Source organism: Bacillus rossius, chromosome 1 (assembly GCF_032445375.1).
Source record: "Bacillus rossius redtenbacheri isolate Brsri chromosome 1, Brsri_v3, whole genome shotgun sequence".
Taxonomy (NCBI): Eukaryota; Metazoa; Arthropoda; class Insecta; order Phasmatodea; family Bacillidae; genus Bacillus; species Bacillus rossius.
Window position 1 is genome coordinate 344,575,983 of NC_086330.1, and position 15,913 is coordinate 344,591,895.

The 15,913-nt window shown below is 33.3% G+C and overlaps 1 protein-coding gene across 3 annotated transcripts in view; it reads right to left on the bottom strand.

Annotated features, from left to right (window-relative positions):
- Positions 1-15,913, bottom strand: part of LOC134528153 (receptor-type tyrosine-protein phosphatase T-like) — a 93,767-nt gene that overhangs the window by 58,579 nt on the left and 19,275 nt on the right. For all 3 annotated transcript variants that reach the window (XM_063361497.1, XM_063361496.1, XM_063361495.1), the window contains 5 exons: positions 14,416-14,609; positions 6,339-6,510; positions 5,540-5,662; positions 3,639-3,794; positions 1,395-1,532 (listed from right to left, as the gene is read on the bottom strand). In XM_063361497.1, the coding sequence (XP_063217567.1) occupies positions 1,395-1,532; positions 3,639-3,794; positions 5,540-5,662; positions 6,339-6,510; positions 14,416-14,609 (783 nt within the window). The remainder of the gene's footprint in view (positions 1-1,394; positions 1,533-3,638; positions 3,795-5,539; positions 5,663-6,338; positions 6,511-14,415; positions 14,610-15,913) is intronic.

The following is a 15,913-nucleotide window of genomic DNA, read 5'->3' on the forward strand; positions in this document are numbered from 1 at the left end:
CTGAAACAATTAGGTCAGTTCTCAGATCTCTTTACATAAAAACTGTGGCATCTATTAAACATTTAAATCACTTGGCACTTATCAGAGGCAACTGAGGAATAGCAAGCAGTATTAAAACTGAACCAGTTGAGTGTGAGTCATACTCACACACCAAGGGTTAAGGCTCAGTTACACATTATTTGTGCTTTATTCCAAATTCCTACAGATGTTTCAAATGTTTCTTCATTCTTCATGTGCGAGCACGATGGTAATGCTTATATGTAACCGTAAATGTGGACTAGAGAGTCTTACGTGCTATTTAATAACCTGATTGTCACTATAGTTTTCTACCTTTTGTTGTTTGTTAAATAAATTAAGTACCTTATCACATTTTTTTTAAATTTTTCTTTGCATCAGCGAGTTGCTCAACAAAACCACCAAGAATTTTCTCTCTCTCTCTCTCTTTCTATATGTGTGTATATGTGTGTATATGTATGTGTGTGTGTGTATGTATGTATGTGTGTGTATATATATATATATATATATATATATATATTACTAACCATAGCATCTAATATTTATACAGAAAACTACCTGCATACATTTTTGTGCTACTTTCTAGCATTGCTATTGTCACAGATTCTTTAATGTCCATCACATCTTTAGTATATTTTAAGATCTTAAATGCAAAGAAAAGATTGGAGAAAATGTAGTAAATTCAAAAATTCCACAGTGACAACTCTAAACTTTACTAAGCCTACTTGTTTTCTCTTTTAGTACCTATCCCGTTACCATTCTGCAAGATATCATACTTTAAATAAAATATGTAAGTACGTAAATGAGATTATGATATGTGTTACTTCTGGAAACTTAGTTCTTGGCACTAACATTTAAAGGTTTGAATGTCTAAACACAATATATTTATTGAAAGTACCTGTATTTTTATTTTTTACCCTTGAGACCTACTTTCGGATTCAAGAAGTGGATTAGAGGTACTATATTTTTTCAAATTCGAGTTTCAGATTGGTGTTTCACCCATCAAAAATTTTTACCTATTTTGGAAGTAAGACTTCATTAGTGTCTGCATAGGATTACATACTAGTAAATTTCATGGAGAGATTGATCAAGACCAAAACTATTCAGTAATATATCTAACATGCAGAAAAAAAAATTAAACTAATGTGAAACAGTATCTGCTAGGCTCGTAGGTTGTAGCCACAACTGTTTTAAGATTGGTTCTCAGACATTTCAGTGGACACTACAGTTACCATCTTCAACTTTCACGCAGCCACCGTTTACTACCTCCCCCTTTCCCCTTCCTCAACGCAAGCAAACAAAAGCAAGTTCTGACATTGGCAGCACTGATAGCCAGTGAACCTCAAATTAACAAGTGGAAGTCTGTAAACACATCTTACTTTTGTCGCACAATGGTGGGACGTAGCCTTGCTCGCATCCGTGAGGGCAATAACCAGTGTCTGAGTCGCAGGTTTGTTGCTGGATGCATTTCCCACATTCCTTGGAGCAAAAATCGCCGTACTTACGACTTGAACATTCTGGAAACAAAAATGTTTGCTGGCAACATTAGAAAACTTGTCAGCATGCTGTCACCATATCATTTTGATCAAAATCAGCATTTTTTTTTTCCAAAATACACCCTCACTAATGAACATTAGATATATAATTCTAGGCCACTAATGAACATTAGCTATATAATTCTAGGCCACTAATGAACATCAGCTATATACATACTGTAATTCTAGGCCACTAACGAAACAGAGTAAAGTCAAGTTTTGACTTGTACTTTTTTTCTCTATAGGAATTGGAAAATTATGACTTATTCTATTAAAACCATACGTGATGTAGCAAAAATTGTTTACTGCTGACTTAAACTATCAAGACCACATTAGCGGGCTCCTCCTGCTAGCAGACGGTTGATTTAAACAAGTTTTAGCAATTTTGTGACTTATACTCTTTTTTCCCTAGCAGCCAACAATTATAAATCCATTTCATAAAATTAAATTCACTGCACTTAATGCAAAACACAAAACACAACTCTCAGCCTTAAGACACCAGCAGATGACCAATCATCACATAACTTTCATGCAGCCACCAACTGTCAGGGCAAGCTGCCAGGTATGTCTGTTGTGACCATGAGCAACATCACCATCAAGCGGGAAAGTCCCATTATGGTTTCTAGAATACAGGGGACACCGGGGAGATCGAAGCTACAGTTGAGACCCGCAAATCTGAACTAGTTAGAACCAGAACCTGTCTGGACCACCGAAAGTCCGGATTAAACAGAATTCGCCTTAAAATGCAAGTAATACAAGTTTTAAATATGTAAAACTATAATAATCTGTGTTTTTTCCTTCATCGATACTTTCCTTACAGCTTGATTGTTTTTTAATACTACTGTATATGTAGACCTATGTTTTTTTACCTACTAACTGATATAGTGAAACCTCATTAAATAAAACCATGTTAATACAAAACTTTCATTAACACAGTGTTTTCACAGTCACTTGACATTACATAAGAGTTAAAGAGTTAAGTAATTTGTTTAATACATAAGTATGGTTAGTACAAAATCCTATAGAAATGTAAAGAAATTATGTGAAGTTTCAACTAAAATAATAAAAAATGCCATTTCTTTGGTTCAATGTAGGTTGGGAAAAAAAAAGCCACGAAATTGCATAGTCTTTCCAAATGACGGTATGTCCTTTTGTAGGTAGTTTCTAAACTTTTGCTCTTAATATTGTGTTTTACAATCCCTAAAAAAAAAGTACATTGGTGCTATATAAAACTGTGTGTAAGTTTCATTGAAGGATGATCTATTTTTAAGGTATGCTATGCATGTACTAAATGAGGAAAATATTTTTACTCTATTTGAATTGATTAAGAAGTTATATAAATATTGTGATGACATTTTGTAACAGTACGTGAAGAAACCAAAATAACTCATAAAAGCATGTCAATGCACCATAAAGCACCAAAATGCAACTAAAATCATTAAATCACAGTACTTTAGCAGTACTTTACTTACATACAAAAATTTTTTTTTTTTTTTTTTATGTATCGAATTTATTGTGTGTTATTTTGCTGGCATGAAGTTTGTACCAAAATGCACCATGTTAAAATAGAATGGAAAAAAATAATTTTACTTTGTTTAAACTTTAATCTCTCATATCATTATTAGTAACTCATTTACAATCCCGAATTCAGTATACCTGCGAAAATATATCTATATTCCAATAGTTCTTCCCTAGGCATACTTATTACATTATTTTATTGTAAAAATGCTTCCCATAATAGTCGAAATGGTGCTATTTAGGAGAAATTAGTATTTAAAAATATATAGTCAAATATTTGTTAAAAACACACTATTTTTAATAAACAAAATGGATTCATAAAAATAAAAACAATAACGAGATCTCCTGTTTTAAAAACAAAATTTTCTTAAAAATATACCCATATAATCTTGTCTTCATTTATAACATTATGCCATTCATTCTGTTCATAACTGTAAAACAAAACAAAAAATCTAAAAACTAACAAATTTGCACTAAAACAATATTTAAAAATAGACAATCTCTATCTCATTCTGGGAATTAATATAGCTTTGAATGCCCTTTATGAATATATAAAATGATTATACTTACTCTTGCAGTAAGATCCTTCATGGCCCCTGCTGCATGTGCAAACTGTGGTGCCAGTAGAGTCTGGCAAACAGATGTCGACATAGTCGCAGTCCTTGTTGAAAAATGTGCCGCACCTCACGGAGCAATTCGACAGAAGATGGCCGGCATCTGGGCAGTCTGTTGTGCACAAGACATAACTCAGAACCACCACTGGCCACAGCGGCAAGGATGAAAAAATGTATCAGAACGTGTACTAGCACCGCCAACTGTAGGTCAGCAACCACATATCTCATTTAAGAAGATAGAGGAAAAAAAATCTTTAAATTATGTATGGATACATATTAGACTCTACTTTTGCAAAACAATTTATCTCATCTGCTTTCCAGCCATCTGTTCACAAAATTTCATGATACACAGACCCATTGTAAACTCAAAACATGCAATCTGGTACCTAATTTTGATACAAAGTACCGAGTATTATACTTTTCCATTTGGTTAGCAAAATATGGCAAGAAAACAGAACCACCATCATACGCCTATGTGGTGTTTTAAACAAAAAGTGTCTTGCAGATAGTGATTGAAAACATAGTGTTAGGATAACTATTTCTCGGCACTACAAGCAAGACATTTAGTGTGTAAATAAAAGATAGATATGAAGATATTTTAAACCATTCATAACATATGATTTTAGTTTGTTTTAGTCGTGAAAATTAAAAATATGTTTGTGTTTTTGTCATAATTTTGGAAAAACTGTAAAAAATTAAACATAAAGATTTTTTAAAACTATTATAATACATGATTAGTGTATTCATGTTGTAAAAATTTAAGATATATTTGTATTCTCGTCATTATTTTGGGAAAATTGTAAAACATTTTTTAAATTGTTGTTATGTACTTTATTCACATTTATGTGTTTGTCCATGAGTTGTGTCATCACATTTATTGTCACTGTATGTATACTTTAAATTGTATGTTTGTTTTAGCACTGTTTTTTTGTGTGCAATTATGTGTTTTGTACAGTATCGTATGTTTTACACGTTTAATTTATATGTGTCATTCTGTTATTGGCCCTCAGATATTGGATGGTACATAAAATCAAATAAATAAATATAAATTTAAATTTTAGCTATGCAAATTTTTTTCTTATTTTGTAAAAAAAAAAGTCTATTTATATTTTCTTTATAAACACCAACTTTATAAAATTGTAGTGTAGTATTAAAGTACTGAAAAAAAAAATGAAATACATAGGTATTAAAAAATCATTCAACAATTTTTCATTTTACTGTCTACTACAGCAACAACCTAATTAAGACAAAAAGAAGGGAGATATATATTTCGCTTTAAAAATACTGAAATTATATTATAAAATGAAATCCCCCCCCCCCCCCCCCCCCCCGACCATAATTCCGAATCTGCCCTTGCCCAGAGTGTACGACAGATGCTAAATTGCACCAACATGTTTGGGGGAGTATGGGAGAGGAGGGAAGAACTTTATAAATAACCCTTCCACCACAGAAAATACAAAAGAATAGGACAAGTTTTCTGTAATGGAGAACTTCTTCAAGATCTTAAGGCTAGTTCTCGTAACACATCAAGCACACTTAAAGTATTTGCAATTATATGTAAACAGAAGTCCTAATAATTAATTTCCACAGTGATAAATCACCACTCACTGTGTGGCATCAGAAAAATTTGATGAATTTTCACTTCTCTGTCTGCTTACACAAGTCTGTCCATTTTAACAGCCACAGTTACTTAGTTCATTATGCTGTTACAACCTATGTCTGGGTCAAATACTACAACGCTAAGTATTCACAATGAACAGAAATAACAGGGGAAAAAAACATCAACTTGAATAGTTACTTCTTGCAAATGAAAAATTGCTAAAGCAAGGAAAATAACAAACTAAACTAGATACCAACCTAAGCTGTGATACTGGGGGGGTTGAGCAGTTAGCTCGAAGCGCGGGAACTGCAACAACTGACAGGTAGGTAAGTCTTTATAATCTGTAGACGTTACTTGTAATTGCAATACACGGAGACTGCCTGAAAAATAATAATTATACACTATGTATCATCAAAATTACACTAAACAGTAATCCCAGTAAACTATTTAACTGTTCAAAATTCCAACACCATCTTTAACTAATATAAATATATAACATAAACATATGAAAAAGTGTCAATAGAAACATTTTAATTGAACCGTTATATTTTTTTATTAAAAAAAAAGGGTATAGTGTGAAAAAATGACAGCAAGAAGATGTAATTTGACAAGCAAGAGTACAAATAAAAACTTTTTTTCCATATACAAAAGTATATAATCTGATTTGTACATATTAACTAAATATCTTGCACTTTGGTGTAAAAATATGTGTCAGTAAATATTAGTATTTAATTAATTTTTTATTATTCATAAGTTTTCTTTATTTGACTTTTGGCAGGCCTGTTGAAATCAAATAATATTGCATCTCTACTATCTCTATAAATATATATAAAACTAACATACATAATGTTATGACATTTTAAAATATTTTAATGATAAAATTGAGAAAAGTATAACACTAACTTTAAATTATGAATGAATAACAATAGTAAAATCTATTTTTTGTCAGCAAAAGTTAATGGGAACGCTGTCATGCAAAAAGACTTACATGACCATATCAAAGCTACTACCATTGAGTTACCACACTTCCCAAGATACCTGATCATTGTTACCAACCTTCAGGATTGCAAAATCTTACATCATCCACGGCAAAAACCTCAAGTGGATACTCAAGCCAGCTCAATTCATCAAATACTGCAGAAATTTTTAAATAAATATATCCTTGTATATTGTATTGAGCAATATCAATTGTTTTTTCAAACCAGTTCCAGCCATTTTTCTCGTTTCCCTAGTGCAAAATAAAATTAATAAGTATACATACAAAGTACAACATACAATCAATACATTAAGTTATAGTATCACAAGGAGTCTTAAAGTATTAAAAAAAAAAGTAATAATGGCTAATTTTGACCACCCGGTACCACTGGTCATAAGTCTGGGGGCTTCTGCCCGCAAACGTCACACTCGGGGGTGCAAATCTGTAGAATTTGCAAGGGGACCTGGGAAAATTTCCAGAGGGAGTCCATGTGGCCCGAGAGTTTCGCACGTGGGGTTACCCAACACATCCAAATTTTGGCCCACATGCATGCAATAAGCGAAAAACTTCAAAATATGCAGAAAGTTTTTGCATGAGACATACCGTGTTTTCTCATATAATCGTCGCACATTTTATTCTAAAATCAAGTTTGAAAAGTAGGGGTGCGACGAATATGCGGAAAAAAATTTTTTCCGTAGGTTAAGTTATTCATAAAAACAAAACCTGTTCATGGAAAGTACGTTTATTTAAAAAAAAGTGGAGTGTACAAGAGCACTCCAAACAATCTATATTAATAATTCCTCAAACAAAAACCTTTCTTCAACTTTAAATAGAAAAACCAAAACTCTAACGCGAACGAAAGCTACTTGAATCTGATGTGAACTAACGTGCCGTAGTACACACTTGCCACGAAAGAATGCGGGCTATCAAATGTAGTTAACTCGGCACCTGACAGAGAGCGCGCGCGTTGCATCCAATCGGCGAGATATAGATATTCGACTACGTGCGCGCGCTCTATACGGGAAGCAACATAACCAAACATGAATGATGCGCTGGCTACATTTTTATAAGCGGTACGCGGCGGCAACGCAATCAGATAAAGGAAATAAGTTTAAAAACATCTTTATAAGAAAATTTACATGTCAAACAACTTCGTATTTCCGTTAATTAAATAAATAAGTCGTAATGACGAAATTAAATTTTAGATTATACCTACACCGCGGCGAAGCAGGCGATCAGATAAAGGAAATAACGTTTAAAAAGTCTTTATAAGAAAATTTACACGTCAAACAACTTCATATTTTTCCGTTAATTGATTCAATAAGTGGTAATGACCGAATAAATATTAGATTTCTACTTTAAAATACATTGTTTTATACGGAAAAGATACCTACACAAAGCGCTCGGCATCTACAAGCGGGACCAAAAACATCATGCGACGTTTACGCGAGAAGTTTTTTTATCCCAATTTTGACAGCCTAAAATATGGTTGCGACGATTACGCGCGTGCGACCATTGTGCGATAAAACACGGTAGTTTTGACATCAACCCATTTCACAGCACGCTTTTGCAAGTGCAGGCAGCCCTCCCCCCCCCCCCCCTTTTCTCTCTCGTGAGGGACTCCTTATTCCAGGAGGTTTCCGGGCCCCCTTGGCACCCCTGCGATCTACGCCCATGGTCTCACTGTTCGTTTCGTTATGCCTGGCGCCGGCTCAGTCCTGAGCAGACCCAAAAGTGTGGGGAGTAGAGATGTTAGTTTTCCAGGAAAGCATTACTGAAAAAATTAAATTGTAAATTTACCAGACTTTTCTGCAAAATTGGAAATTTTTCCAAAGAGATGTGCTTTCACAAGAACTAAAATGAAATAAAAAAATCAATGTTATCAAATTATCAAATAAAACACATTCGATACTTCTTTACCACCTAAAAACTCATTTCTTTTGTTAACAACTTTTTCAATTTCCCATTACTAGATATACATAAGTCATACTCCGCAGTTCTATACCTACTTTTTAACTTCCAAGTTTTTTACCTTTACTGTAATATAATGGTTAAGTAAAATTTAAAAAACGAGTGGTATAAAAAGTTCATAGAAGAGACAAAATTCTAAACACTATACATAGGGTAGGCCTACAACATATAAACATTGCGGTGGAAATGAAAAAAGGAAAATATTTTGTAAAAATGAGTGGTTATAGTTGAAGTTTGCAGTACAATTGAAAGACTCTCGTTTTATTTTATTGCCATGCTATGCTGTGTGTGTAGTGATTGACTCGTGCAATGTGTTGAGTATAAAAATCCATCCATGCATTGACTCCGTAAATTTAACAGGTTATGGGCGCAGGAAGCAAAAACTATGTGTGTTTCACAACACACCATTACTTTTTTTTTTCGGTGAAACAATATTTATCTAGTGTCTGTGTCTTATGTTGACGACAGGGTTAAGCAAGAAAAATATACCTGCTACCAATTTTGTTTGACTGCCTCCTAACTGGCACGGATAATTTTTTTTTGTGCTGTGGCTTAAGCGATGGTTCCCACATTGATAAGTATTCGCAAGAACTTTGCTAAACACAAACGAAAACACCTTGCATATGAAATGGCAAGTTCATAACGTTACCACTGATCGAGAAGCTGGAAATTCACTATGGAACTTTTATTTGGTTTACGAAGACTTGTCGGATTGTGTTTTTCCAGGTGAAAGTGCAACACAGAACGGTGTCGGAACAATTCCGGACAGCGACAATTCCGGACACCGGCAATTCCGGACAGCGACAATCCCGGACAGCTAAATCATCATCTCACCGAACATCAGGAAATAAAGAAATTGGGGGAGGGGGGGTAAGTTCTCTTACTTTTAAGTCAAACCTACTTTGGCGTGTTTAAAATAATTTTTCTTATTTGTCTTTGGTTTTTGTTTTTTATCACTAATATTTAAAATCAACGTGAATACGCATTGTCAGTGTTGAAATTTTAATCTAAATTTTGTACATTGGCTATGGTTCTGAGATGTTTCTTCAAGTCTCCAGTTTTTTCGTACTTTACTTGAGCCATCTGAATTTTTTCGTCAATATTCTTGTACAACTTTCTTCTTTTTTTTCCCTTCTTAACTAAGCCCCATCCTCATGTACATAACGTTGGCGTTTTCCGCTTCACTTTTCAGGCAAGATATAACGTCTTGTATCTTCGGGTGGGGTTTACCAAGACACACATTTATTTTACTGTTCCAACCTTCTACTGCATTATTGGTTCGGTGCCTTCGCTTATAACAGGTCTATAGCTGCACAGGTATGATGTCATTTTCAAGCCACTGGTCAATGAAGTAATCGAAGAACTCTTCTTGTTTTGAAACAGACCAATGTAAGTTTCTTTCTTCTTGTTGGGAAGCAAAGCAAAAAGAACAGGCGTTACGTTTGTTTCTTTTTCATTGCTTCCTATATCTACATGAATAGTATAGATCTGTGCGAACTGCTTGCTGCAGCTCCGAAATGTACCATCCATGAAAAAGTGGCGTTCAGTTCTGAGGCACTCTCTCCCCTTGTCAACAGCTAAAGCAATGATTCTGTCTTCTCTCCCCTTATCTGTTAAAAGGAAGTTACTGCCATCGATAAGCATTGACATGCTTCTTTCGGTAGGCATGTCAACCATAAAGCACTGCAGGCTTCCCTTTCTCCATTTCAATAACTTCTATCACAACATTGTGGTGCGTCAACAAAGAAAGAGCAGTATAGACTGACTGATAAACAGTCTTCATGCTTGGTGTGTGGGAGGGGGAGGGGAGAGGCATGTAGTGCGTCAACAAACCAACAGGTGAACATGTCCGCAATTGTCACTGACGGTAAACAAATGGTAAAGCTTTGCTAGTCAGTGGCCGGAATTGTCGCGAATTTTCCTATTTCCGGAATTGTCTATGGACGGAATTGTCGCACAACCCACAGAACATTGATACAAAAAAAAAAGTCTAGTGATGCAAACTCATTGCTTGGGATAGTCTTAAAAATTTGCATAAGGATGAAGAACTAACAAGGAGGCTGAGTCTGCTGTAAAAAATGTTTGGAGCTAGACTGAAGTTATGTCACTTGCACAATAGTTAGCAGACATTAATGCACCTATTGATACAGACACGATTATGTAGTAACTTGCAATAAAATCGAAATAACACCGAAAAGCAAGTCAAAACACTGAATTAACACCAAAATACAAGTTAATTAACATATACACCCACATGCAAGTAATAACTGGAATTAAGTAGCATTTAACTAAAACTTAAATCAAATCATAAAAAAAGCAATATTATAATGTTTGAAATTCAGGGAAATTTGTGGACAAAAAAATTGTACCGAAGTGAATAGATCTGAAAAAATATTTAATATGTTTTATTGTGCATCTCTTATTAAATTACTTTAAAACCACAAATTCTAATTTATTTATTTTAATTGTTTTGAATGTATCCATTTTAGAGCAATTTAATACAAATATTTTATCTTAAAAATGTAGCATATACCTACATCTATGTTACCACTATTTTGACTTAGGTATTTATTATCCCACTTTTTTGTATTTACAACTCATTCCTGAAGCAACATCTGTTTAATGTCAGATTTAGTACTTTGGTGGGAAGGTGATGCCAAAGAAAGTGTTCTAACTGCAATTTGTTTTCCTTTTTCACATTTTTTGAATTCATAAAACTTGGTTTTAAACATTGACTTCATATGATTTCTTACAGCCGTTGTAGTTCTTCCTTTTCGCGAATATTAATTGTTACACAGCTTGCATATAGCTCATTCAGCATCCGAAAGAGTAAAATAATTCCATATTTCACTAGAATTTTATTTACTGATCTTAAAAAATCACTAATTACACTCTAACCTCAAAATTCACTTGTTCCTGTTTTCGATGTGAAGTTAAATGAACAAACGAACGATCTAATTATTTTGGATCAGTTTCGCTATTCCTGGAATAAGGTGCAAACTGTGATAAATGTGTGGTGGCTTCACCGGTAGTACCAGCAGGTGACATTAGGGTGAGCATCAGTCGCGTCAACAATTTGTACCAACCCAGGCTTTGAAAAATTAATATTTGTATTCGCAAATATCTGACAGATATTTGGACTAAAAATTGAAATTGTTACATCACTAGTTACTACAACTGAGACTGGCATAATTTACAGACTTGGCGTAATTATCATGGCGGAGAAACCTAACCAATCCCTATCGCATAGTACACTGGGACACTATAAGTGAGCAAAATTTGAAACTGTTGAAATATGGCATGGCTACAGGCATAAAATATGCTACTGGAGTGGAGGAACATTGCAGCCCTTGTCAGAAAGGTAAACAGTCAAGAAAACCTCTTGATACCAATGGAGCAAAAAAAACCTCACTAAAGCTAGGACTTGTGCACACAGTTTTGTGTGGACCAATGGAAGAGGCATTGCAAACCTTCAGCATGTTTACAGATAATTTTGATTATTATTTTTAAAACGTATGTCTATTGAAAGTTTAAATGTTGTAAACAGCAAATTAATGTTTTAATTTTGGAGCACTGATACGTTGAGCAAATTCATCCATATCATTTCATTTAATTGTTTCATTTTGATTAATTTGGTTTCGTCATGTAAATTCTTGAAGGTTTAATTATTCCCTTTTTAACTATGCTTTCACCAAAGACATATTATTAGATTAATTTCACCTTTCCATAGTTTATCAGGTGTCAGAAATATATTTTATATTTACTCCTAGCTTTATTTCTCTTTGATAGGCTGATTAAGTTGGAAAAGTATTTTCCAGTCAATAATCATAAGGTTTTGATGTCAGATATTACATCCAGTGTTTGGAGAAATCCAAATTCCATTTTTTATCCTATGCTGGGAAATAGATGATTCGCGAAAACCACAAAATTAGATATTTGCTTCTAAATACTATGGAATTCAGGATGTCTGATATATCATGCTATCATGCATCAGACTTAGGGAGTTGAAGCAAAATTATCATCCTACCACGACGGTCAAAATCAAATAACGTGCGGGAAGAATTCTTTCGAGTTGTGCTGCTACATGTAAACAAGCTTGGTGAAGTAGTTCTAGTGAATAGAACTTTACAGCTACCTGGAGGATCAACAGTATACCAGAACCTGAGTTGTAGTTGTAGTTTACCAGTCCTTCTAAAGATTTGTATCCTGATCATGTTAAGAATCAACCAGTGATCTTGATGATGAAGAATCCGAGCTCTACCTCATTCCAGAGTTACATAAACTCACCATATAAGTGTGTAAGAATACCTAAGGATAATGTCCCTGCACCAATAGAAACATGCATTAAATGTCACAGTATTTCTTACTGGGTCATTCGCTAGCTTAATAAAAATTCCATTAACTGCATCACTTGAGTGATAAATGATTTACATGAATGTAGTTAGAGTCGTAAATTCAACATTCAAATGAGATGTGTATTACAAATTGTATTCTACTAGCCAAATTGAATAATTATTATTGTTAATTTTCAGTAAGTAAAGAATACTATAAATTCAACAATTTTTTTTTATAATAGAATCATTTGGAATTACACAACAAATAATATTAACAATAAGTAACAATAGTTGGCATTACACAAAAAATATTAACAATAGTGTTCATTATGATCTAATACACTAACTAGCACACTATCTGGCATAATTATATGGATAAAAGTAATATAATTCTTAACCATATCAACTACTGCACACATGCTATTAGAAGGTAATGATAATCATTTTACTCTTTACTGAATATAGTATTATTTTCTCTGCCATGTGGTTGTCATATTGACAGGCAAAAGCAATTTTTATATTTCATTCAGATCTATGAATATTCATTTTCCTGATGACCACAGCATCTCTAAATGGTTCTCGTTTCCAATTCATTTGATCCATCTATTATTGATACAAAAATCATGATCAATTAATAACATATTTTTTGATTAAAGATTTGTTAAAATGCTGCTCAAGCAAGATCACTATTATGCTATGTGGTGATGAACTTGCATTTCAGTGTTATTTTGGTTTTATTGCAAATCACCATAAAACATTGTCTGGCCCTGGCCATGGTGTTGCCAGATTTTTAAAATCAATATCACTTTAATGCAAGTATGGGAGTAGCAGGTACGCAAGTATTCAAATATGCAAGTAAGCAAGAATACAAATGTACAAGTATGCAAACATTCCATGAAGCAACCCACTCCTGATTGTTACACTTATGTAATCTGTAATTTTCGTTATCTACATTTTTCATTACCTACATTTACCACAACCTACCTTTTTCAAAATCTACATTTTTCGTTACCTACATTTATTAAAACCTACATTTTTTGTTACCTACATTTATCATTTCCTATTTTTTTCATTGCCTACTTTTTATTTATTTACTTTTTTGTTACCTACACTATTCATTACCTACATTTTTGCTACCTATTTTTTTTTCCATCTACATTTTTTGTTACCTACTTTTTATTACCTTCAATTTATTACCTACTTTTTCATTACCTAATTTTTCGTTACCTACATTTTCATTACCTCAATTTTTCTTTACCTATGCTTTTTCTTACCTACATTTTTCATTACCTACTTCGTGTTACCTACTTTTTTCACTACCTACATTTTTCAAAACCTACCTTTTTATTACCTATATTTTTCATTACCTACATTTTTCATTACCTATGTTTTCATTACATACTTTTTGTTACCTACTGTTTCATTACCTATATATGTTTTGTTACCTACATTTTTCGTTTCCTTCTTTTCATAGCTCATTTTTCAATACACTTTGATCACATCATTATCTCAAATTACTCTACCAGCTATAAAGAAGATTTACCAAAAAATTAGAAAATGGCTAAGTAATGTTTGTGTGGCACAACTGAAGCATTACACCGTAACATAACTCAATGCACCTGTGCAACACGAAAACATTTTAAAGCAATAAATACAAAGGGACATTAGCTATTTCTGTAAAAATGTGAGGTAAAAAACACACTCAAATAAAACATGAAATGGATAACCACTATGCATGCCTCTTAAAACTACAAAATAATATGTCAGAAGCAATCAAAAGTACTGAAAATTCATGTCAAAGCCATTTAAAGTACAAAACAAAAATCTTGTTTTATTTTATTTTTAAAATCACCTTGGTATTTTCAATATATTCTGTGTGGAAATATGTATGCATACGGTCATTTTTGTGGAAGCGAATAGTCAATTTTGCATTTTCCACTTTCAGAGGAATATAATAGAAAAATGATAAGCACACTTTATTTTCTTCAGGTTTAAACCAGCTTGTTAACAAATAGTTGTCAGAAGATATTGTGGCATCAAAAGTCCCTGTAAAAGAAAAACTATTTTATTTCATTTTTAAACATCATAGTTACAACACATACTCACTGGTTCAGCCAAATGGTCCTTACAAAAAAAAAATTCAGTGTTGAAATTTATTACACCATCAGCTATTTAAAGGAAACATCACAAAAATAAGCATTTATGTATTTACACTTTTAAAGGGAAAATATAATTATTAATTTTAAATTACAGCAAACCTATCAAAGATAGCTATGTAACACAGTAAAACAAACTGTAAATGCACATATCATATTTTTATTTTGTTCATTGTAAGACTGGTAAAAAGTAATTATGGAATCTTAACACTTAAAATATGCTACGTTTAACAATAAAAAGTTTTTTTTCTTTCTTCTTTATCAGTAAATGATTAGCAACAATCTGCATCATTCTTTACTTACCCTCTCCATAGATATTCGTTCGGTCGATAGAGAGTTTAGCCTGGCCACGTGGAACTTGTACAGCGTAGCTAATGATAATTAATGTCTAATGTCCTGTCAACATCTAGGTCATTGAAGATACATGGGAGCGATAAAAGGGAATTGTTTAATGGTGGGTTGGAGCAGTGATGTTTTCGTTGGTGGCGGAAACAGGAGTACCCGATTAAAACCCAGCGGCTCACAGCATGTTTCCCAACTGCCAAAAACTTAGGAATAACACTCCTGGGAATCATACTGAGATAAAAAAAAAAGTACTCTGATCTCAACTGTGTCTCAAGAAGTGCACAGTTTTATTTACAACAAGTTTATGTACCCCCGCTTCACTTCAGAAGCCTACAGGCACTGCTCATTAGGCTCTATACATGCCCCATCTCGTGGATACGCTACTGCTGCACCTTGAAAGGAGAAAAAAAAGAACGTTATTTTGTAAATCAACTTATGGAGAAAAGAAAAATCATTAAAACCAAGATAGACAGGAAGAAATGTAAACCAAAGACTCGCGTTTCCTTTAAAGGTCCTTCAAATTCACATTTATTTAACTAACACCGTGTCAGTATGATGGCAAAGATAATATTATGGAAAGATTAAAATGCATTATTACCTATTTGGCTTGTTGGTTACGTTTTAAAGTTTAGTCATATATTTTTCTTTGCTTGTTTTGCTATTATCCTTTGTTTGAAAGAATGATGATGATGATGCAATGTGACGGTAAAATTACATCAGTGTTAGAGAGAGAAAGAGAGGCATGTGTGTCCTGGAGTGTAAGAGACAGAAACGGTGGTTCCCCGCCAAGCGTAGGAACTCGAGGACAAATGTAACATTAAAATTGGAAAGAGACAGAGAAGGAAAAGC